Raw genomic sequence first — 23,080 nt, forward strand, 5'->3', positions numbered from 1 at the left:
TAGAAATGTGGATATTGTAGTTGCCTTCATAGTTATTTACAACCTGCGGGTGAAAAGACGTCCAACATTTCAGTCTTAACGTGGTAGAGATGATTTTCAAATAAATGTTTAAAAACGTTCATATTTAAGTTGCGCTCATGTATAATTCACTCACTAGACGAATTCTTGCGACATCATTTTAAAGTTGCTTTTGACAATGGCAATATTATCGACCTTGGCTAAGTGATTTTTTGATTTCTATTTTATAATCAATACAAAAAAATCTTACTTCTGGAGAAACAAACGATATAAGCTTCTTGAATGTGCCATAATGGCTTTACTTATCTAAGCTAAAGGGTCTCGACACGGCTAGAGAGAGGCGCAATTCAGTTCTCGACAGCAAAAAACTATCGAAAACTAAAAAGCCAGTGCGTGAAGCGAGTTATCGATAACAATCTGTAACAACAAATAGTTAGCGCCATCTAAATGCTTTTTTTTGAGTTTTAAAAAAGGAAAGCTGCTTTAGTTGTAGATAACAAGTAACTGTCGTTTTAGTTTTCCCTAGTCCTTGAGAGATCTAGAGTTGCGGACAACTCAATCATGACAAATGTAGAAAGGCTGATTAACGATACGGAAACTATACACTATCAAAATTCCAATATTTCAAAAATACATTTCTTATTCGTCGGTGTTTGATGTCCGCGGTTTCAGCGTCAAACATGCGTTAAAACTTTTACTACTCTGAAATGCACATCGAACGGCATTTAGCGAGGTTTCAGATAAGAAGTTTCGTTATTGATGACTTTTCCCTAAGTTCGTGGAGAACTTTCATCGAACGCTAATAGACTTCGACCATTATAATTCTCGACTGCAATCTCTCTAGTCTGTCTTGGCCCCAAGCCCCAATATATCAAATATAACTGATTAACCACTCAATAACAGTGACACTTAATAATATTTCTAGCGCTATTTATATTTCCATGGAAGTCATGAAGTCGGCAAGACAAGACAATGTGCTTTTTAGTGCAAAATGGACATGGAAAAGGTACAAGTGTTTTATAAACAGTTTTCTATAGCGAGGATCTTTCGTGAGGACCCAAACCTATTTGGAAAAGGGTGGCTTTTGATGGGAATATTTGTAAACCGTTTTTACTGTCGAAAGGTTGCGATGGTTTTCGTTATCGCGGTTTTAAGAGCAGTCTGATTTTTTTTTTAAACTAATCATGCTCCTACGGAAATTTCCTTCCTATTTTCCCCCCGCGCTTTTTACGATTTCACCGGTAACATGTTTTCCCGCGCTTTTCACCGGTAACGCGTTTTCCCGCGCCTTTCACCGGTCACATGCGCATACTCCGTGTTCTGATTGGTTATCATCTTGCAAATGGTTGTTTTAGTCCGACTTCAATCATAATAAAGCTATTCTAAATTCACAGCGCAATTTTCGTGTTACGTACTTGTTTTACATTTATAAAGTAAAATCGTGATTTCCGGCTTCGAAGTTTTGTAGTCTTTTTAATCACAGCAGGCTAAGGTTACTCAATGCTGTTTTAGTCTCCTTAGCAGCCACAAAGTAGGCTCGAGTTAAGGCTCGAGTAGTTTCGATTTTCGCCGCTGTCTTGAGCGCGGGCTCTTGGTGACTGAAACGTTGCGTGACCGCTGAAGTAACGGACGCGCGGACATCCGCCCCCCCCCCCACCCACCCCCCAATAATGCTTCGTTTGCTAGGCCTTTGCGCAGGAAATATTTAAATAGATTATTATTTTAACCTTCAAAGGAGCCGTGAATACATTAGGAGTAATGTTCAAATAAGAAGATTCTGCAAAGTAGGAAACATAATTTTAATAGAGAAAAACAAAATAACGCTTGTTCTTGTAGTAGACAAAAGAGAGAAAATAAAATAATCTTGTGTGCCATATTATAACCAACAGAAACATGTGTAGTTCAGTTATTGCTTGCGTTTCCAATGTGTTAAGTTTCTGACAACCTCAATAGAGCGTTTTCACTCACGTGGCCAGCACACATGCAAATTTATTGGAAGGAAACAAAGCGTTTACATTAGAGAAGAGTTCAACTCCCATAGGATTGGTTTGGTACATCAACATGGCCGCCGCTTCACTGCTTTGGAACACCAATGTGGTTGTTGTGACGTCATGTAAATGCGCTTTACAGGCTAGATGTAGAACGTGGGGCCGTTAAAACCCAACGCCACCGTCGTGTTCAGTGACTACGTTTTTGTTCCAACTTTGTTTTAGAACAGTAAACAGCAAAGAAAGAAAACGGCCAAAATATCGACTTTCTTCTTTGTTGACATCACGGGAAACACCAGTTAGTTCGCAATCGATCAAGGGAAGGTTGAACTTGTGTCAAGGTCTTACGCAACTATCCTCACTAGTGTCCATGACTCCACGATGTTTACTTGATTAGCTGGGGCTGGGAACCATTAAATGGGCCACACCCAAATATCAAAAGGAAACACTCCCTTTTATCTCTATCTATTTATCTTTTTTGTCTCAAGCTAGACTTCTTAATTCTCCTTACTGATTTCCATACATTTCCTCTTAATATGTTTTGAGAAGTTGATGTTACATCAAGGCTATATTCCTTGTTGATCAGTTCTCTTTATTCTCATCAACTGTGTCGTTAATAGCGTATCTATATTGAAAAGAGAAACTAGACATTGATATAGTGTTGCAGGGGCGGATTTAGGGAGGGGGAAGCCAAACAAAAAAAGAAAAAAAAAATGAAAAAAGGTTGTGAATATTATGGCAGAAAAAAGACAACCTCTCTTGACAGATACCTGCTACTTTGTGACCAGTTGCTAGTATTTCTAGTGAAACGGTTTTCAATTCCAATTCTCAAATTGCAACATTTTGGTAACATGCCACATTGATTCTGCAACCCCAAGGTACCAGCCCCCCCCCCCCCCCCACCCACCCACCCACCCTCTTAAAAAATCCAGGATCCGTCCCTGCAGTGTTGGGAACAAAAGGGGCAAGTGGTACAGGTCGAAACGTGAACTTCAGACTTCTCTGCCGTCGTTGAATTATTGTTGCAATGACAATTCTCGTTTTCAATGATCACCATGTCAACTGGAGAGTTGCAACACCTTGAAACGAACACTGCAGTGGATATCTGTTAACTCTTTCCTCCTTGTTTTAACATGGCGAAGATTTTCGTGTTTCTGATAAGAGTCGCCGTCTCTACGATAAACCGCAAAACAAGAAATAGTTAATACTCAGCATAGTGCCTCTTTTCACGAAAACGGACCTTTCTAGCAGTGACTGCAAGATTTTTGTCTTCAGTAGGAAGCCGACACGCATTGAAATCATCAAAGAGAACCGAATCGCGAGAGGAGTGCACGCGCGGGAAGATAACCTTTCCCCTTGCGCGGAGTTTCCTTTCTCTGACCCTGCTACCTTTTTTACAATCTCTCGTTAAATTACATAGAAAAACAAAACTGATTTTTCAAACAAGAACCAGGCATACATTGCTTACTTACCAGTCAGAAATGAAGTGACGAAAGAGTCCTTCTCAGACCTTTTGCTGTTAAAAATGACCACGACAGTCATTCGTGGATCCACGCGTGTTAAGAAATACGTGCTCTGAACACGCTGAGAAAATAATCACAGTCAAGTTAGAAACTATCGCAGGTGCTAGGTCATTTTTTGCTGAATTGTTTTGTGTGACCTACAGCTTTAGAAGCGAAATACCAGGTATTTGTATAGCGGTGTAATAGAGTGGTTTTCATTTTAGACTAACGTCGAAAAGTAATTGGTTTTGCATCAACTACGTTACACGATTGGCTTAAAAAACTCGCGCCACTTTTTCATCTAATCAGAATTAAGTAAAACCAGAATTGTAACTCTCTTGCACTCGTTTTCCCGCGCGTTGCGTCAGCTACATGTAATTACTTCGAGTTTTGATTGGTTCACTGTATTCTCTGGTCCTTTGTGATTGGCTAGAGTGATTACTTTGGTTTTAGTTTTACGACACTCACTTAAAAGAAACGCTCTATGCAAAGGAGGGATCCAAACTAGTTTTTGGCCTTGTCTCCATGAATCTCCTTAGGTTTAGCTTAGTGAAGAGGTGTAAGACTGATGTGGACGGTGACAGGCTTGACTCTTATTGGTAGAAATCGGAAATTTATACGAGTAGCTTGAGTTACGAACTGGTTAATATCGTTCTCAGATGTAACTACTGCACAGATGGAAACTTCTACTTGATCTCTGTCTAATTAACGTAGTCCTGTTCTGGCCCTCCATCTGTCACGCAATGCTACTCTCTCGGGAGAGTGAGTATCTTCGTGACAGAGGGCGAGAACCGCAAACTGTATTTCTATCTGGCGTGTCTTGCAATTTCTGTTTCAGTCATCTTAAGTTTCAACAGATGCAAGCTTCTCCGGCTTTCCAGCATATCGTTTGTATTTTCTTGTAAATTCATGATATTTAGCAGAGATTTCAGGCCACTTTCACAATTTCTTTTTCTAGACATTCACAATGGAGGGATACGCACGCACCAGCTTTTCAAAACATAGCAGGCAGAGAGAGCAGGAAATGAGCCAATGTTCACAACACACTTACAATGTCAAAGAAGTAGACGATTTTCTCCATGGAATTCAGCTCATTAACTCTATCGAGGAGAATGGACACAATGTTTGGCCAATGGTCAACTGGCTGGTCCTGTGAAGTGGAACAAACATGTTTGAGTCTGGACCCAACCTCGCTCTCAGGCTTCCTCATTCTTTCCGCATCCTGAGAGAGAGGGAGCCCGGGAACGAAGTTTATCTAAACACTTCCGATCGATATTAAAGCCATTTCTGAATTGTTTGTCAAACACAGTTTGCAAGAACTAAATTATAACAATTTCCAGTTCAAATAATTGAAGGCTAAGAAGTGTCTCAAGCTAAAATGCTCTTCACAGTCCAAATACTCAGTCATACACAAGACTAAAGCACTAATTACTGCTAGTTTGCCACCTTGTATCCGGATAATACAATAATAGAATAATCTTGTATTCTTTCTTGTCCACAGACGCAGTATGGTACTTTTCACATAAGTAACAAACCTATAACTTACCCCAGGAAATGAAAAGACTGCAGGAAAAGCTCCCGAGCCAGAGGGTTTTTCTTTGATATCATGGGGAAAATGATCCGAGCCTGTAACTTACCCCAGGGAATGAAAAAACTGCAGGAAAAGCCCCTAAGCCAGAGGGTTTTTCTTTGATATCATGCGGCAAATGATATCCATGCCCCTGGTACTGCTCCAGTTGATGTGTGTCCAATAACATGCACACACTGAATGCATCTGAACGGCGGATAAATGCCGTAATCCTACAAAATACAAAATATAAACAGCCTTCCTACTCATCCCTCCATGTTGAACATTGCCTACTGGATTCCTAACCTGGTAATAAAGGCATGACTACCCAGCTTACCATGCAGGCACAAAGATGGCCCATTGCAGTTCACTTCCCCCCTCCATGGCAACTGTCAAGCTAAACAAACTTTTCTTATTTTACTCCAAACACTATCACTTCTAATAAATTTATTAACTTATAACAATAATTATACCTTCCATTTCGCCGGCTAATGACTGAAAGCACTGTTCACTCTACTGTATCGTAATCATACCTTACCTTTCGTTTCAACAGCTGCTAAAACTGTAACTCGCGTATCCTCTTACATAACTTACCTTCCTATGTAATCAATACTGGCTCGTGCAGTCAATGGCTTCATGTCAACTGGCGTGGTTTGTCTACTAAGTATTTGGTAGAAGTACAGAGTAAACTAGACACAAAGGCCAGAAAATCTCATTAATTTAAGAGCAAAACACTGACATCAATAAATTAAAAAAGCTATGTGTAAACCCACAAAAAACACACTTATAGCTCTAGAAACAAACAAACAAACAAACAAACATGAAGATTAGTCAAGGGCTAATTTCTATGACAGTGGCGAGGAGCATTTTTGCAAATCACAGGATTTCTGAAACGTTTTTTCTTTTACATGTAATGCTACTGTAAGTAGCCATGAGCCATGATTTGCCATCATAATAAAGGAGAACCGACTTTGATGTAGATTGTGATTTTGTGGTATTCACCCATGATTAGGTGAGAAAACATAAACATGAAATGACTATTCTATCTCCCGTGAAAAGTGATATGGAATCCTCCCAAACCCCCTCTGCTGATAGCTTTTTAAAGGATACACAGCTGTAGTGACTCCTAAACATGTAAAATTCTGATTCTTTCTGGCTGAGGGAGAGATTCACATGCACAACTTTCATTAAAAGAAAACAGTGTATTCTTTTGTTATATCAGCAAAATGTATCTCAGGGCTGTCACTAGCTCTTACTTAACCTGTAGCCTTGATCTTCACACCTGTGACAAACTTGTTACCTCTTGGGTGAATGGTATCAACAAATGGCAAGTTCACACACAAAATGAAGGCTCTATCAAACATACTCAGCCATAGCAGGTGTTACAGGTTACAGCCCTTATTGACAACCCTGTATCTAGCATAAAAATATATGAAAATCACCTTTGACACCAAAGCATCCTGCAGTTTGCCCAGCCACTGATAAAGAAATGGTGCCTCAGGATGTTTCTTTGGAGTGCTACCAAACAGTGACTTCTTGAGAGTAAGTGATGCTGATAGCTGGAAAAAAAAAAAACAGCAAAGTCAAAAAAAATAACACAAAAAGTGAATAATGGAGCTAAAGAAATGCAATAAAGAGGTTCTGGTGTGACCTAACATTTAGTGCCCAACCAATTGCACAGTCTGGGTTTAAGACCTACCGCCTGGTTACTGCACCAGCTGAGATATGAAGCTGCTAAGAACTGTTCAATACAGTACATGTAAAATGCTAATTAAAAGGTTCTATTCAATCCCTCCATCAGTTATCAGCTTGTTTTATTCTCATAACCAGCATATTTGACTTGGTATTTTTATTTCAAGGAGAAATCAGATGCTGATCACATACCTCGACTGGTGGTAAAAATTGACACCATGAGGACAGTTTGACGTGGCTTTCATGAAGATGAAGAAGAGATGAAAGAAACTTCCAGTCAGCCATGTCACACTGTGCTTTCAACAAATTACACAGTATGTCCACTTCAAAACTACAAGGGAAAAGAACGAAAGTTAGTTTAGTTTGTAGCTGTCCAGTTGGCTTTCATTCACAGAGCAAAGGCAAAGCTGCGAGAGACCAGTTGGTGAGTGAAGTGAGCCGGGCTGGGGCCTCGCCTTTACTTGCACTGCAACATACTGTTTAATCATTATTTTCAATTGACCATGCTGTAATAATATCATTATTGCTATTATGCAGGATTATAGGTGTGCACTGCATGCAGAAGCTTAATATGTTGCTGTAACCCTTGACATACAAGTGTGCCTGTGATGCTTTTACAATTAGTGATCTTCTTACTCAATACAAAATTATTGCAAATAAGTGATGAGGAACTAAGAATTAATATTATATACCCGATAGTACTAAACAGCAGTGAACTAAACAAAACTGCCAGAGTCCAGACCTGAAGCATGATTTCAGCGAATCCAGGATTGGGTGATGAAAGCCTTTGTTGTGTCTACAGAATAATGTAAAATACAGTACTCATGAGAAAGAAATTTAGATGTGGAGCTTTATTTACCCTTGTGTTAAAGGATATTTCCCATGAAAATCAACGTAGATTGTTAAAACTCCTGCTGATCCAAATAATGAGCTAAACTGCACAAAAGAAAATTAAGGTCGCCGACTATTGGCAGACAATTGGCCAACACTTTGGCCTGAAACATAAAGTGGACTGTCAGCAAACAGTCAGTGGACTGTTAGCCAACAGTCGGCTGACAGTTCTTCACTTCAACTGTTCTTCACTTTTACTGTACCGTCGACAGATCTCATCAATCATATTTGACAAGTCTGAATAATTCACATTTGATGAGGATCCCATAATTGCCATGGATTCATAACTGAAACATTATTGAGTCAAGGAAAAGTACAGTTTTGTAAGCAAATTAAAAAGGATGGAGCACTTGGTGAAAGGTATAATAATTATCTCTAACAGTAACTCCTGCTTATAACCAGATCTTGGATAAAGATACAAGTCGATCAATTCCTGTCTAGCTTGTGAAAATTGACAGAGATGTCTGCACAGCTCTGCCAACAAACTTCCTTCAAGTGGGGACCAAGTGGATGAGGAGCTGTGTGTGCTTTCTTCAATCCTTTTGAAGTCTATTATCAGAGCTTTGAAGCTGTCTCTTACAGACTGCGAACGAAATAACAGATGTTACCAACACCATAATTATTATTATAAATATTATATGATAGGTCATGGTGCAAAAATTCAAGGTGAGTAAAGTCTGCATTTAAGCCTAGTGGCCCATCAGGCTGGCACAGTTATCTCAGGTTTTTGCGGCATGAAGTGACTAGGTGTATTTCTACTTCCCCTTGAATGGGATGTCATTCCATTGTAGGGTTACCCCCAGTTCTAAACTTGTCAATAATTTCTTGGTTTTCATGTGACATTGCCACCAAATTCAATAATTTTAACAAAGGATTTCTAAAGTTCCAGCTTCTTTTGTTTGTGTCATACATCATGGGTGTCAGGTCTTTGTCATTTGAATCTCTCGGGATTGGTTTCAAAACATCAATGCCCATTTATGTGCTTGGATGGAGAGAGGCACTGTGAGAGTGAACTGTCTTGCCCACGAACACAACACGGTGACCCAGGTCAGGGATTGAACACAATAAAAATTCTGGAGTCCAACACACTACTCATTTTGTCACTGCTTCTCTCAAATGACACACAAATATACATGTATCTCTCTGTAGTACATATAAATTTACATCTTTTCTGAAGAACTTCTTGGCAATGAAAGGTAGAGAAAAGTACATCTTCTCTGCCAAAGCTAGGCGTGAGAGCGTTATAAGAAGTGATGACCATGGTGTACTAGATACAAGTGGCAATCTTTTGGTTTCTTTTTCTTTCTCCTGAATGTAAAAACAAACAACTTACACTCAGTTTCATAAATCTTGACATATTTAACTTGAGGAACATGCATATGAAATTAACTCTTTGATTTTCTCAGAGTACAAAATAACTTGGATAAGATGTTACGGCCTTCTAACCGATAAATAATAACATAATTAAGTAAGACTACTTTCTGAAGGCACAATCATCTGAAAGTTAGCTAATGGTTGTGGTATCTTTTGATTAAAGAAGTAATTAATCTATTAATCAGTCAATTAATTACAACTACAGTTGTACATGTAATGAATTTGTGAAGTAAATGGCTTTATTATTTGGCTAGCTCTGGACAAGATTAACTGAATCCTGTGCTGTGATTAGCTACCTGAGCAGGCAAGATAGGGCTATCTTGCCCGCTCAGGACTACTCACTGTGTTTCACAAGAAAATACTGTTCTTTTTCCAAATAATATATCCTTTATTGACCAAACTCATTCGGTCAAGATGGCTGGATGTGTTTTTGTGTTTTTATGGATCAGGACAGAGTTGAGAAAAAAGAACTTGGGCAATATCCAGCCATCATAACCTTACGCTTAGTCAATAACCCATACTTACAATCTGCCAGAGTATGTGGCTCATTTTGCCATCTTTTTCTAAAGAATCAGACAAATAGGCTGGGAGAGAAGCCAACCAAGATCATGAATAGATTGCGATCTTTGCTGGCAGCCGCCTTAACTTTTGACATCCCTGTTACAATAATTAGTAATACCATTATTAAAAATAACTGACCACTTGGTCTTTTGCCTTGTCAAAAGCAAACTGACTGAGAGCATGAAAAAAAGACTCAAGCAAGGCTTGCTCTCTGGAGATCGGTGGAAGGCTCGGTGAAGGGCTGACACTTCTTGTCTCTGCAAAAAACAATCACTCCAAGTCATTTCAGGTACCACTGTAGTTGCATTGTCAACAAGACATACATGTACATTGTATCTTTTCCCTCAGGGAAATGGATAGTGGCTGCTTAAAAGGGGCTGCCTGTTTAATAGAGGTAAAAACAATACAAAAAAACCTCATCGGGACTTTGATTACTGGCCCCCTAATAGAGGTGGCCGTTTAATAGGTGGCCGCTTAAAATAAGGGTTCGATTGTATATTGGTTGAGGTTGATTTTGACATGTTAGACAAACAACTGAAAATAGAGTCAATTACAAATATACATACCACTTGCAGCTGCTCCAAATCGATGGCTTATTAAAGAGGCCGGGGAGCTTACAAGCTTTACTAATGAAAAAGCATCGATTTACAGTGCGAAGTGGGTATCTGTTCAAAACCTCAAGATCTCAAACCAGACCTTAATTTATACAATTTAACGTTTAAAATAGTTACCTGATTCCATTTATATAGCTTTAAAGTATTTCAAGGCATTTGAAGGAAATAAATAACATCTTTTCTGCAGCGCAAAACTTCGCGAGATCGTCCGCCATGTTTGTTTGGAAAATGTAACCAAGCCTTACGAAAATCCCAGTCCTTTCACAGTCCTCGGTGGCACAAGTCACATGAGAATGAGATAGAGTTATGGTGGTTTTGATCAATCTTGTCTGGTTTTTTCATCAATATTTGACCGGTCAGTTCGTTTAAATCGTAAGTTAGTTCATATATTTTGATAATTCTGTCCATTTTTTATATCAGTCAAGCGATTTATGTATACTAAAGATCGCAAAAACTTGTCGATCAGGGCTCTGTTTACTACCGAAATATTGTAAAATACTTAAGCCTAAAAGATGATATTCCAAAAACGTTTAGGCTATAGTTTCTCCTTTTGAAGAAAGTGAAGTTGTCGATAAGATAAGAGCTTATTTAGGTGTCAAAGTATCTAAAGTGTTTTAAGTGACGATGATCTTACTGATGTGTTGTTAAATTGTTTTGTTTCTGACACGGTATAAAATATAATTTGATTAACAAGCTTGTCTGCAGTGGAGGAATTTATTGTTTGTTGTTTTGTTTTCCTCCAGATTTTTAATATGTCTAGTTATCAGAGCCTTGCAGATATTGCCTCAAGTAGGGGTGATGGTGTGGATGATCCCAATCTTTCCTCAGGTAAAATATTTACATGTATATTGTTTATTTATGATTTATTTGCTGCAATTTGTCCTAGTCTCCTTTAGGTTCCAGTTGTACTTTGAAAGCACATTGTCATGCCTCTGTTTTTTGTGTTTAAAGAAATATCACTGTTGGTGTCATTTTTAGCTATTGTGATGCCATTTGGTCGATTATCAGTGGAGAGTGAAGAAGTCAGGAAACAGAAAGTCAATTGGCAGTCTTATGTACAGTAAGTTACTTTCTTTTAAATATATGTATGCACTGACAGCTGTAGGTGCCAATTTGTCTCAAAGAATTTATTTATTTGACATTCACCTATGCATAAAGAGAGGTCATGTGAATTGAGTGTATACTGTCAGAGCACAATGTGTATTATCCAAGAGCACACAACAACAAGGCTTGTCCAATGTTCAGATCCAGATTGCCCATCCAAGGTTTAGTTCATTTATCTTTAGCCTACCTTGCAGCCCATACCATGTGTACATGCTAGTCTGACCAGGGCTTGGAAAAAGTGCCGTCTGGTCGTCCGGGACAAGCAGATTTAATTTCCTATTGGGCAAGTAACCTTTCATTCTCACTTGCTTGATGGGCAGGGGATCATTCACACAAGTCGTCTGCCAGCTAAACCATTAAAAGAGCAGACTAAGACTTGACTTGAGAGATACTTGTCCCAAGGGCAAGCTGGAATTCAAGAATTTTTCAAGCCCTGAGTGTGACATAGTGTACTTTTACTTTGTGTAATTCATGTGTTGTGCCTTCAGAATAGACTGTCTGTTATCTTTAATTCAGTGTTCTGTTTTTTGGATTATATTGATTCAATATTCCATTTTGTCAGGAGTCAAATGATTAACCAAGAAGATTACACAATGATAGCTGATTATGACTGCATGGGTGTGGAAGAAAGAGGAAAAATACTTGAGCAAAAGGGTGACCAGGTAATAATTAAATCACAAATAATTTTAGGTACTACCTTGAAGTATAAAAATTGAATGCAAGGGGACACAAGACCTGAGGCTACAGTGTAACAAAAGTGATGCTCAGCCAGTTAAATAGCTGATGGTAACAACTCTGTCCACAATGGTAGCGTTTCCTAGGTACCTTGCTGAGGGTGGCAAAGGGGGGTACCAATCGTGCATCATGGCAAATATTTCTATTAAATCATGCATCACGGAGAATTTTTTTCATCAATCACGTGTCACGTAATAAGAAGTAAGTACATCATTGATTTTACTTTCTCGACCCTAATAGGGTCGTTAAATGTAGAACTCTGCCGATTCAACCACAGAAATGCATCGGCAAATATTGCAAACATAATTTCCCCTGAAAAGGACATTTATTGGCCAAAACCAAACAAGATCACTATTTATTTTAATTTTATAATAATTTTGATTTATAGCTTTTTTGAGACCGGACAATACTGGATAAGTACAATGGACTAACAGATTGAGGAAACATATTAATAAATTATATCTCCCAAAAGTCCCTCGTCATACAGTCAGTGAACATTTGTTTCATAGTTGTTTACATATGCATGTGTTTGTCTTCAGTTTGTGAAGAGCTGTTTATCACTGCTGGCTCGACTATCTCGTGATCATACAATCAGATACATACTTGTCTTGATTGATGACGTGCTCACTGTGAGTAAATCTGCAATTTGTATTTTGAACTAAAATGTTGTTAGGCCTGTATTATACTATTTAACTTAACTAATCGTTATTTGACGTACAATTCAGGGAGTAATCACACCAGTAATTTCAAACACAAACGAGTGTGTAACCCAAGGCAGATTTGAAATTACGGGCATGGTTGCTCCCTAAATCCAATTACTAATTAATTGTACATGTATCAATAGCAAATTTCAAAAATTATGTTAAAAAAGTCTTTCGAGAGCTTCTTTTGATTGAAAAAGTCAGTAGTACTTTCCATAAATTTTTAAAAACTGTAGGAAACATTAAGAAGGAAGCCATTAAAGTGCACGTAATATTGACGTGTGAATGGTACCCAACTACCAGACATATCCCGTTATAAATAGTTGTAACTGGATGCCTTTTATTGGACACTCACATGATTGTGCACTGATCGTGAGACTAATAGAAATGGGAGGAACCAACGATAACAAATTTTGTTATTGATACGATTAGTATGTTACTTGCATGTAATAAATTATAAAAATGTAAAGTTTTGCAATGTTAGTGTGTACAGAACAATAAGTGTACTTGTCTAGCATGCGTAATATACATGTGGATTGTAATACATGTAAGTTACTTTCTACTCTGCAGTTGCCTTAAAATGATCCAAAATGTGGTGGGTTTTTTTTTCATTTTTTACTTTTATTTTTTTCTTCTTAAACTTCACACAACTTAGTTTCTTTTACATATCAGGTGAAAATATGTAATACTGAACCTCTACATTTGTTAATTAACATTTGCAATATTCTATGAAATTCAAAAATGTTCCTTTTCCAGGAGGATAGAAGCAGAGTGTCTATTTTTCACAACTTTGGTAAAAGGTACTAATTTGTTTGCTTTTTAGTAGTACAGTCATGCACTTAAATGTAGTAAAATGCCTTGTTACTAATTCAAGTGAAACTGTGCTGAATTTTTACCACTGTACACTAGCAGCAATGTGTCATTTGTGTCCTTCAGGGCCAGCATCAATGTATGGACATCTTTCTTGAAACTTCTCAACCGACAGGATCAGTTTATGGTCCACCAGGTATGTAATAAAATTGTAGCATGCAAAACAATGTTAGTCAGTCATTGGCTTTTCCAGGCAGCCAATGGTCTGTTATCACTTCAATGTGTTTCAAAAGTCCTTTACATGGATAATCTGCCTCCTCATTAGAAAGTGTTTATTATATTAAATAAAGTGAACTTGAAGTTAGTTTTTTGTTGCTCTTCGAATCTGCTTGGCTTGTGCAATTCCCAACTATAATTATTAATAAAAGTAGATAATTTGTTTTCCCAATCTAAATTATAACATGTTTTTCCTTGCTGCACATAGCATCCCTTCAGCCCTGTGCTTAAGCCCTTTCAGGGAGGGGACATTATTAATTTTGTTTCTCTAGACTGGGTTAACTTGGCCCAGGACATTATTCCAGCAACAATGCATGTCCACCTTTCAGCACAGGCATGGGACACCCCCTCGGCATGGAGCCATCTACTGAGGCCCCTAATCCAGTAGGTGCATCTGGTTGGTGGGTTTTATCCGAGGCTCGCCAGTACATTCCCTGCCCAAGATTGCCCACCAAATGGTCGTCTGTTGTTTTAGCATGCCATAACATTAACCCTTTCTAAATAGTGACATTTTATTTTCTTTATTGCATTCTTCAGACGGCTATTATTATAGCAAAGCTTGCATCGTGGGGAAAGGTCTCATTATCTGAGAGTGATCTAAATTACTTCCTGACCTGGGTAAAAAATGGCCTGGCATCAACAGTAAGTGCTTCAAGTATTCCTGCTGTAGCTTAGTACATCAATGATAAGGAAGTTCTAGTTAGCATCTTACCCACAAATTGTTCTTTGTATTGCCCAGACATTATTCATTTTGAGAGTAACTGGCTGCTTGTTAGTATTTATATGGCTATTCATGAAATTCTGGTGGTATTTATCAGTAAATCAATGCAATGTAACTCACAATTAACTTATTCTCAACATTTCTGTGGTAGAGGAATTAGTTACCACAGTTATAGGGTTACAGTGATAATGCCTTGTAAGGCAAATTTGGCATACGAAGAGCCTGCAAGAATGATCATTTATGTGGAATTAGTCACATCATTAGTCAATGGAGATGATTAATATTTGACACTTCGATAACTAATTTAAGGGATTTTCTTAGCTTGGAATCCACACACCATCTTCATGACAGTGATCATTTGATGTGTTTTCTGTAGGCAAATGATTATCAACATAGCGTTGCACAATGTCTTCAGTTGATGTTGAGGCATCATTCCTACAGGCAAGCATACTTCAAAATGGACGGCATTCAAAGGTGTGTAGATAATCTGATTGATTGAAAGGAAAGCTATCGAGCAGTGCTTCATTACTTTTATCTCCATTTATGTTGCATTTATGTGATCAAAAGAAATTGAAAATGTCAATTTCAGCCTTGGACTTGACCTGTTGGGAGTGAAGGGTTTAGGTTTTATATTAATGAGAGTTTTCAGCAAAGAAGTTCTCTGTGGGTATTTGCAAGGAGTTCAGAGTTATAACAATAGTTTTTTGAGCTATAAACAAGATAATGGTCATACTGTACACGTATGTCTAGAAAACAATCAGTTTTTAGCTGCTGGGATTCAGTCACCGATGAAGAAGGTGATCAACAGATTTTGCCAGGTAGTTCTGTCTTGTTGGTAGCCAGTTTTATACCTGTGTGGGGAGAGGCACTCTGCATGTAAAGTGTCTTTCATTTTAGACACTACCCAATGACCAACCAGGGCTCTAAGCTGGACCTCTTGTTGCATAGTCCATTGTGGTCTGTAAACCAGGCCACTTCCTCTCTAAATTAACACCTTAGTTTAGTTTGTTGTTCTATTGTTTGTTTCAGTGTTGTGTCCGCCCTCGTGGCACCAAACATTGGTTTCCAACTCCAGTACCAGTTGATTTTTGTTCTGTGGCTGTTGTCATTTGATCCAAGGATTGCACAGAGAATGACTGGGTAAATTGACACTTCACTTCACTTCACTTAGCTTCTTTGTGCCTCGTGGCACATAAGGCCTCCACAGAATGCCTCCAATTTTCTCTGTTGGCTGCAGCAGCTCTTGCCTCATCCCATGTACGCCATCCTGCGCTGTTCCTCTCTCTCTCAACTGTTCTTCGCCAGGTGGTCTTAGGTCTTCCTCTCTTCCTCTCTTCCTTTTTCCTTCAGGTGTCCATGATAGGGCTATGTTGGTATGGCTGTTTCTGTTTTGTCGTAGGACATGCCCTATCATCTTCCATCTTGACACTTGGTCTGTCCATAAACCATCTATTTTGTCTTGAGTTTGTTGAGATCACGATGAGCTTAGCAAAATATCAACTCAGCTCGTTGGATATGAACAAGCCAAAATGCAAGGGGGTGGGGCTGGGGCTGGGGAAAGACAAACTCAAGCGCGAGTGAGCGCGTGCTTGATGAAAAAAAATAGCAGAAATAAAAAACTAAGAACGTCACTCTGTGGACAGACTTAACTTGAATATGAAGTAACAGAGCAAATACTTATTCAGTACTGATTTTGTTTAACTGAATTAAAACAAATCAACATTAATAGTGATTTAATCTTGTTATTTACAGGAGCAATGCTGTAGTTCGTGTGTTGGCGGACATTTTAAGGGAATCAGGCAAAGAGAAAGTTACAAGGATCATCATTGCCACATTAAGGGTGAGAACAAGTGCAGCAAAATGAGCTGGGCTGCTACAACTGTGAAAACAGTGTTCATCAACTAACTGGGTCAGGAAAAAATCGATGTCAAAGACTATCTGTGGATCGTCCTCAGCAAAAGCCAAAGAGACATCACAGGGAGCACACCATCTTGCAGAATAGGATTAGAGCGAATAAAGGAATAAAGAGAATGGAATTTCTCTGGTTTATAAAATTTGATAATTACAATATATCTAAACCCCCAAAATATTTTGCACAGCGCCAAAAGTCCTACGCACGAGTTAAGCGCTTCATTGTTTTGCGGTATATGTGGGACGCGGTTTTCCCTGTAAGGTCGCGTAAGAGATGACAACAGGAGACAAAGGTAAACTATTCATTCTTTTCATTCCTTTATCCACCCACATCCTGTTCAGCAAGATTGTGTGCTCCCTGTGTAGACAATCAACAAGTTTGTTATCACGTCTTCATGCTTTCCTCCATGTCAACATCAGTTAGTAAGCTTACACTATATGTTGAGAAAATCACATGCAAAGGATCTGTTATTGTAAGGTGCTCCTTGCAGTAGTGTTTGCAAAGGATTGCAGAGAGGTCACACGTGATCTCAGCTAAAGTTCTTTTTACTTTTTTTTCCTTTAGAATTTGTTGGAGAAACCAGAAGAGAAGAAGAACGAGGCAGCACTGTCCATGGTTCAGTGCAAGCTTCTTCCTGTAAGCTAACAAACCCTTTGTCAGTTTTTAAGAAAACAGAGACGTCTCTCTTTCTGTTTTATTTCCTATGAGAAAGATGGGTCCAGGTCGGCTGGGCCTAGCATAATATTCGAGTTGACATTGTTTTTTGGTTCCCATCTTTACTGCGAGGGTATTTCTCCGGGTGTTTCTGTTTTCCCTCCTTCCAAAAAACCAACTGTCCCACTGATTTCAATAGTAATATTTAATATAAAAAGTTCTTGGGAGCTCTTGTGTGTTACACGGGTGAATAAAATTGCATTTGTGCATTTACATTTCAGCTGAAAAAGACTTCATTGATGACACGCTGTCTCTAGTTCTTCAGAGATCCCTGTAACGTCTGCGATTTGCTGTTGCTAATTTGCGATTTTCCACGCGACAGTAACAACCAATCAGATATGCTACAGTAATATTTGCACTGCTTCGTCATCATTATGGAAATATTCTTGTCAAATCTCAGACCTCTCTTGAGTGGGGTTGGGGGGGAGGGGGGGGGGGCGGTGTTGGTGAAGTGGTTAGTACAGGTCCACCTTGGTTGACACACATTATGTTGTCACTCCGTTCAGACCTCACTCTGGCTTGATGCTAACCACAAGGTGTCTCGTGTTTTATTTTCGCAGGTTCTTTCTGTGCTGAATGGCAAAACATGGGTTGACGAAGACATACGGGTATGTCGCCTACATTACTACTGCAAAACAACTAACGAGATCTTTTCAGCTGCGAAGTACAAGACTTACGTTTTTCTTGTTGTTGTTGTTTTTTTTCTATTCAGGATGATGTTGAGGTTGTGTACGAGAAGCTGAATGAGCGAGTTCAAGACTTGAGGTGACAAACGTCCAGTGAACAAAGATCTTTTACACGGCTTCCTCAAACTGAGTAAAATTATAACTTCTTACAATCCGTCCCTAACTGTTCTGACTATACTATTTTTCTTGTCCCAGTACCTTTGATGAATATGCAGCCGAAGTTAGATCAGGGAGACTGGAGTGGAGTCCAGTGCACAAGTCCGAGAAGTTCTGGGTAAAGTAGTGAACTTCTTTGATTGAAAACCGATGTCAGTGATTTTGTTTATGCTTTAAGTTATGTTTTTACAGTAGTTGTTTTTTAACCTTTTGATACCCAGCTGTAATCGGCATCTAATTTACCTTACAATATCAATGTAATGAATTGTCAAACAGACAGAATAAAGAATATCATCAGAATAGGATATGTTACTGTCTTAACGTACACCAAGAAGAAATGCAAGAAAAATTACGTTGCTGTTGATTACTGTTTTGCAGAGAGAAAACGCCCAACGTCTGAACGAGAAAAATTATGAACTGTTGAAGTGAGTACAATGAATTTACACTTCATAATAGCGCGGTTTTCAATTGAGCACTAGCAGTCAATGGTTTCTAGCTTCCATATGAAAACTACGGAACATGAAGTATAGCTAATTTCTTTTGTTCATTCCTCAGAATCCTGACCAAGCTACTAGAAAAGTCCGCTGACCCGACCATTTTGGCAGTAGCGGCTCATGATACTGGAGAGTACGTTCGACATTACCCGCGTGGAAAACAGTACGTTTTTCTCCGTTTTTTTCACTCCATACCGTTAACACAAAATATCAATTCTCCTTTTTCATTGCGAATTATTTCTTTTAAGGTAAGTCTTGAGAATTAAGTTTTGCATCGATTGATACAAAATCCTCCAATTGATGACTTTTTTGTGACCAGCTTGCTCGGAAATAATATTCTATTATAAGGAAAAATGACATGCTCCCGGTCAAGATTATTTCATGGCTAAGTCAGCAGGTGCATTTTATTTCGTGTCAGCTCAGGGTAGCTTCCACTCCGCCTTCCAGGCCTTCTCAGCTCAGGAGTAGCACCAAAATGCGCGGCTTTCTTTCACATCACCCATTTTCAAGCTGTTCCTCAACCTCGTACCCGGAGTCTTCGTTCACCTTGACCAGCGGTGGGAAACAGGTGACCGTGGTAAAAGCTCGTATTGGGAGTCCGAAGATTACGGACTTCCGGTTGAATTGCGCATGCCAAGCTGACAAACACGTGGCTCAATCCAGTCGCTGGTGTTTTACTTCCGCCCATTTCCATATTGAGTTTTATGCTGTCGTATGTTACGGGATTTACAGATTTGTTTAAATGTTGGCAAAGCAGTTTCTGGACAAGAAAGAACAGTCTCAAAGGAAACCTTCTTAAATCGCAAGATTGTTCGAAGTTTTGTCGAGGAAAACGCGGCATGTCAGGTTTTGAACCAGGAAACTTGTAAAGGAGACAAAATCTTATCCTATCGTTTACGTACATGTTTACGTCTTGCGAGTTGAAAAAAAGTTAACTCGCTCAAAAAATTTTCAGCAATGAGACTTGTAAAAGAAAACCTTGTCCTTGAAACCAGATGTGAGCTGTCTAAGCGGGTAAATTAGAGCGTAAGGAAGTTCATTCGACCTATTCAGAACAACTGCAACGATGTTCGTTGTAACTAAGATGTGTTCCACCAAACAGTTAGATTATGAGCTCGAGATTTCTATCGCGTGATAGTTGACGAGGTCGCAGCCCGAGTCAGCTATCGCGAATAGAAATCGAGAGCGAATAATCTAATTGCTTTAGTATAAATCTACTAGTCGTTCAAAACTTTCTTTAAATCCTCTTCACAGACACTTAGAAAACGTCAAGAAGCGACCGTCATTTTGTTAACAAGGGTACACTGCTACGCTACTCACTATGTATCACAGAATAGATATTGAGTAGCGTAGCCAATCAGAGAACGGTATTCGTGACAGAACGATAGTTGATCTTATACTGAAAGTGAATATACTAAGATCATATATTTGAACTGCGGAGAAAGATATGAAGAACTGATTAAGTTGTGTATATAACTGCGATGATCAATCATGTCTTCATACAGGATTTGTGTACTCTTTTGTTCCTAGCGTACTGGAGAATCTTGGGTGTAAAGTGACGGTCATGAAGATGATGACACATAATGACCCTAACGTACGTAAGGAGGCCCTCCTGGCTGTACAGAAACTCATGGTCCATAACTGGTAAGGTCTTACGGTACACTTATTTTTGGGCGTACATGGCCGTAGCCAAAAAAAAATTATTTTGAGTTGAGTGAGGCAATGCAGTGGCGGATCCAGACCTTGCGTTAAGGGGCGGGGGGGGGGGGGGGTAAGAGGGGGGATTTGCTTCCTCTGTCGGGTTTTCTTCCTTCTGAGTTTTTTACCCAAAATAAGGGGGGTCCGGGCTTCCCGGGGCCCCTCCCCTATAGATCCGCCAAACTATGACTGAAGCATGCCCATGGTTAAATTCTCTTTCTAGGTATTTAGGTACTTCCTAGGTATTTAGGGTGTTTATGATGACTTAAAACAAACAAAAACAAAATAAAACAAAACAAAAACAAAAAAAAAAAGAAAAAAAAATGACTGAGGCAAGTGCCTCGGTTTGGCTGTTACGAGGTACGGTCTTGGCGTAGCAGTTTCCTCGTGAATGTTGCTTTGAAAGTAATCTAAGGTCGATCTCTGCGCGCGTGCAGTTTCAAAACGTGTAGTAAACTGATTGATTGATGACTGATCATCGATACTGACCCTATACATATTTCCCGAAGAGTTTGCCAAGTGTTGGAAGAAAGTGTGAACAGTACAAGTGAATAGCGCGGGAAAACGTAACCGTCGGGAACGCGACGCGGAAAAGCATGGAACTAGTAAGAAGTGAAGGGAGGCATGCAACCATTGAAAAGCGCGCGGGAGAACATGCAATCGGTAAAAGCGCGGGAAAATTGTAACTCATGAAAAGCGCGGGAAAACAAAACCGGTGAAAACGCGGCGTGGGAAAACATGTTACAAAGCAGCAGTTCCCGCGGGAAAACATTAACCGGCGAAGAGCGAGAAAAGATGCTGCTCCTTGTCAATATCAGGGCGCTGTATAAATTTATAAAACTTTTATAGGCTGCATTGTCACTTGTTACAAGGAAATAAATACATTATGCCTTTCTTCAAAACTTTGCTTGTTTGTTAAACAACAAGCACTGAAAATTTCTTGTTTTGTGGCAAGGGCCAAGGTAGTGTTAACCTGGCTAAAAATGTTGATAAGGGAATGCCTTTATACAACTAGTAGATCGCACTGCCTTGTTGTTCTTTGCTATGTTGTTTTGTTTGAGTTTAATCGTTTGAGTGAATGATGTTTTCTTTTTTACTTTTCAGGGAATATCTTGGAAAGCAACTCAAAGCTTCCTGAATAAGGGATTATCCAAAGTAAACAAATGAAAAGCTACTAGCATTTAAAATTTTTGAATTACCAGTGAAGTGGTAAATTGAGTTACGTAGGGAAAGATGTTGAGAATTCTCGCCGTTATGAAAAAAGCCCGAGAGAAACCGATAAATACCGATGACATACATCGGTAACGTCTCGGTAGTTTTCACGAAGTTAACACGATGATTTGGCAATTAATTTCCGAACACGAATGTTTCCGAGAATAGACCAATTTCGATATATTAAAATTCAGCGTAAAGCAATAGACCTCAGTACGAGGCTCTGGAGAATAAGTACAGAGTTTGTGGGGTTTATTCCCCAGAGCCTCGCGCTGAGGTCTATTGTGTTAGGCTAAATTTTAATATATCGAAATTGGTCTATTACAATCGCACAGCTGATGTTGTAGGCACGATGCTGTTCAAAGATGTACGATCAGCTTGTGAATATAATGTGAATATGGATGTTTCCAAAAAAAAAAAACATTTCTGTAGGAGTTTAGGGCGTGTAAGATTTTCATTTCAGCCATCTAAAAACAATGCAATAAATTATGAAAATTGTTCAAATGACGGAATGTTTTCTGATATATGTGGTGCTTGGCTCACGGAATAAAAGAATCTTTAACTTAACTCAGCTGTGATTAACTTGTTGTCCTCAGAAATACCATCAGACCAGTCAACGTTTCTGTCGTATCGTGATAAGCCATTCTCGAAATTGTAAAATTGTATCATGGCGCTGAGGCCTAAGGGAAAAAAAAACAACAAAAGAAGCAACATCGAGCTTGAGGGATGAATGAATGATGTCCCTCATTTTTTTTCCCCTGAGCCACCTTACAACGGACTCTTTGTATATCCATGGAAAACTTTAATTCGGGCAACCATTTTTATAAGGAAGTCCCTTTAATACAACCTTAATCGATTTTACTAAAAGTGAACGGAGTGAACGGGTTTTATTGTAGTGCAAATTTATAAAAGGAGATACTTCTGGGAGCCTGCATGCCGCAAGGCGTTTTCAAACGCAGATGTTTGGAAAGTTTAATTTGTACATGTTAATCATTCGTCGAGGTATATTGATTCAGTTTAGCGGGCGTGCTCTCTATAATAAGTTAAATTTATACAGCTTTAGACTGAAAGAACGCCCTGTTTGAGAAACTAGCGCAAAATAAATAAAGCATTTATTCAGCAGTTCAATGTTCGTACAGCATTTACATTCCATGACGTTTTCCAGACGGCGACGAGCTCTTCATATTTAGCGCAACAAGTTCCATGTTTATTCTTTATCGTGCTCGCTTCTGGATCGACAATCATTCAGGCGAAAGAAGCTGAGAGATAAATTGTTCTGTTCGCTGAAAAAACACCTGGCATAAGACTAACAAAAAAGTCCGAACGTGTACTTTTCATGACTTTCATTTTCATCAATAACAAGTTTTTGTTATTCAAATTTTCTGACATTTGAAATTAAAACCAACTTTTGCCATGATTATTGATGAGTCAGTGCGTTATTCTAACAGGCTAGCAAATTATATCTTTGTTTCTATATATATATATTATATATTTTTTTAATAACATTCATGAGTCGAAACAGTAAAAGCTGCATAAGGTTAACATTCATTTAATCTCGACTTTATCCAGCTCGTTTGCATTTATAACTAATAAATGTCTTGTTTCAATAAACAATTACCAGTAAACGTCACAAAACTGACAATGTACAACAAAA

General features: G+C 38.8%; 2 protein-coding genes across 4 annotated transcripts; one reads left to right on the top strand and one right to left on the bottom strand.

Moving 5' to 3' along the window:
- Positions 1-43: 43 nt before the first annotated feature.
- Positions 44-10,462, bottom strand: LOC145496097 (KICSTOR subunit 2-like). Of its 2 annotated transcripts, XM_081475719.1 has the most exons (14): positions 10,325-10,447; positions 9,732-9,850; positions 8,823-8,966; positions 8,078-8,241; positions 7,862-7,945; positions 7,510-7,563; positions 6,960-7,098; positions 6,518-6,634; positions 5,670-5,764; positions 5,146-5,308; positions 4,560-4,658; positions 3,479-3,590; positions 2,922-3,179; positions 44-2,631 (listed from the first exon to the last, which is right to left on the bottom strand). In XM_081475719.1, the coding sequence occupies exons 1-13, from the start codon at positions 10,332-10,334 to the stop codon at positions 3,115-3,117; spliced, it is 1,365 nt and encodes a 454-aa protein (XP_081331845.1). In that variant the 5' UTR covers positions 10,335-10,447; the 3' UTR covers positions 44-2,631; positions 2,922-3,114. The 2 variants fall into 2 exon arrangements, with proteins under 2 accessions (XP_081331845.1, XP_081331846.1); XM_081475720.1 differs by lacking the exons at positions 44-2,631; positions 2,922-3,179; positions 3,479-3,590 and having other exon boundaries at positions 4,630-4,658; positions 5,055-5,308; positions 10,325-10,462.
- A 10-nt stretch (positions 10,463-10,472) lies between these two features.
- On the top strand, positions 10,473-21,930 carry LOC145496094 (V-type proton ATPase subunit H-like). Of its 2 annotated transcripts, none has more exons than XM_081475718.1 (19): positions 10,473-10,562; positions 10,951-11,035; positions 11,186-11,267; positions 11,874-11,973; positions 12,586-12,675; positions 13,504-13,547; positions 13,684-13,753; positions 14,371-14,475; positions 14,931-15,028; positions 15,584-15,694; positions 16,307-16,394; positions 17,031-17,102; positions 17,741-17,788; positions 17,893-17,945; positions 18,062-18,140; positions 18,401-18,447; positions 18,578-18,679; positions 20,047-20,160; positions 21,319-21,930. In XM_081475718.1, the coding sequence occupies exons 2-19, from the start codon at positions 10,960-10,962 to the stop codon at positions 21,350-21,352; spliced, it is 1,413 nt and encodes a 470-aa protein (XP_081331844.1). In that variant the 5' UTR covers positions 10,473-10,562; positions 10,951-10,959; the 3' UTR covers positions 21,353-21,930. The 2 variants fall into 2 exon arrangements, with proteins under 2 accessions (XP_081331844.1, XP_081331843.1); XM_081475717.1 differs by having other exon boundaries at positions 10,494-10,579.
- The last annotated feature ends 1,150 nt before the right edge of the window (positions 21,931-23,080 follow it).

The sequence above is a fragment of the Orbicella franksi genome, chromosome 8 (genome assembly GCF_964199315.1).
Source record: "Orbicella franksi chromosome 8, jaOrbFran1.1, whole genome shotgun sequence".
NCBI classification, from domain to species: domain Eukaryota; kingdom Metazoa; phylum Cnidaria; class Anthozoa; order Scleractinia; family Merulinidae; genus Orbicella; species Orbicella franksi.

Coding starts and splice junctions, on each gene's coding strand:
- LOC145496097 (XM_081475719.1), bottom strand. Junction 7,946..8,077: donor AGACAGGAATTGATCGACTT/GTATCTTTATCC, acceptor ATAATGTTTCAG/TTATGAATCCATGGCAATTA. Junction 5,309..5,669: donor AGTATTGATTACATAGGAAG/GTAAGTTATGTA, acceptor TGTATTTTGTAG/GATTACGGCATTTATCCGCC.
- LOC145496094 (XM_081475718.1), top strand. CDS start 10,960: ATGTCTAGTTATCAGAGCCTTGCAGATATTGCCTCAAGTAGGGGTGAT. Junction 17,103..17,740: donor TTCAGTGCAAGCTTCTTCCT/GTAAGCTAACAA, acceptor TTATTTTCGCAG/GTTCTTTCTGTGCTGAATGG. Junction 18,448..18,577: donor AAAAATTATGAACTGTTGAA/GTGAGTACAATG, acceptor TTCATTCCTCAG/AATCCTGACCAAGCTACTAG.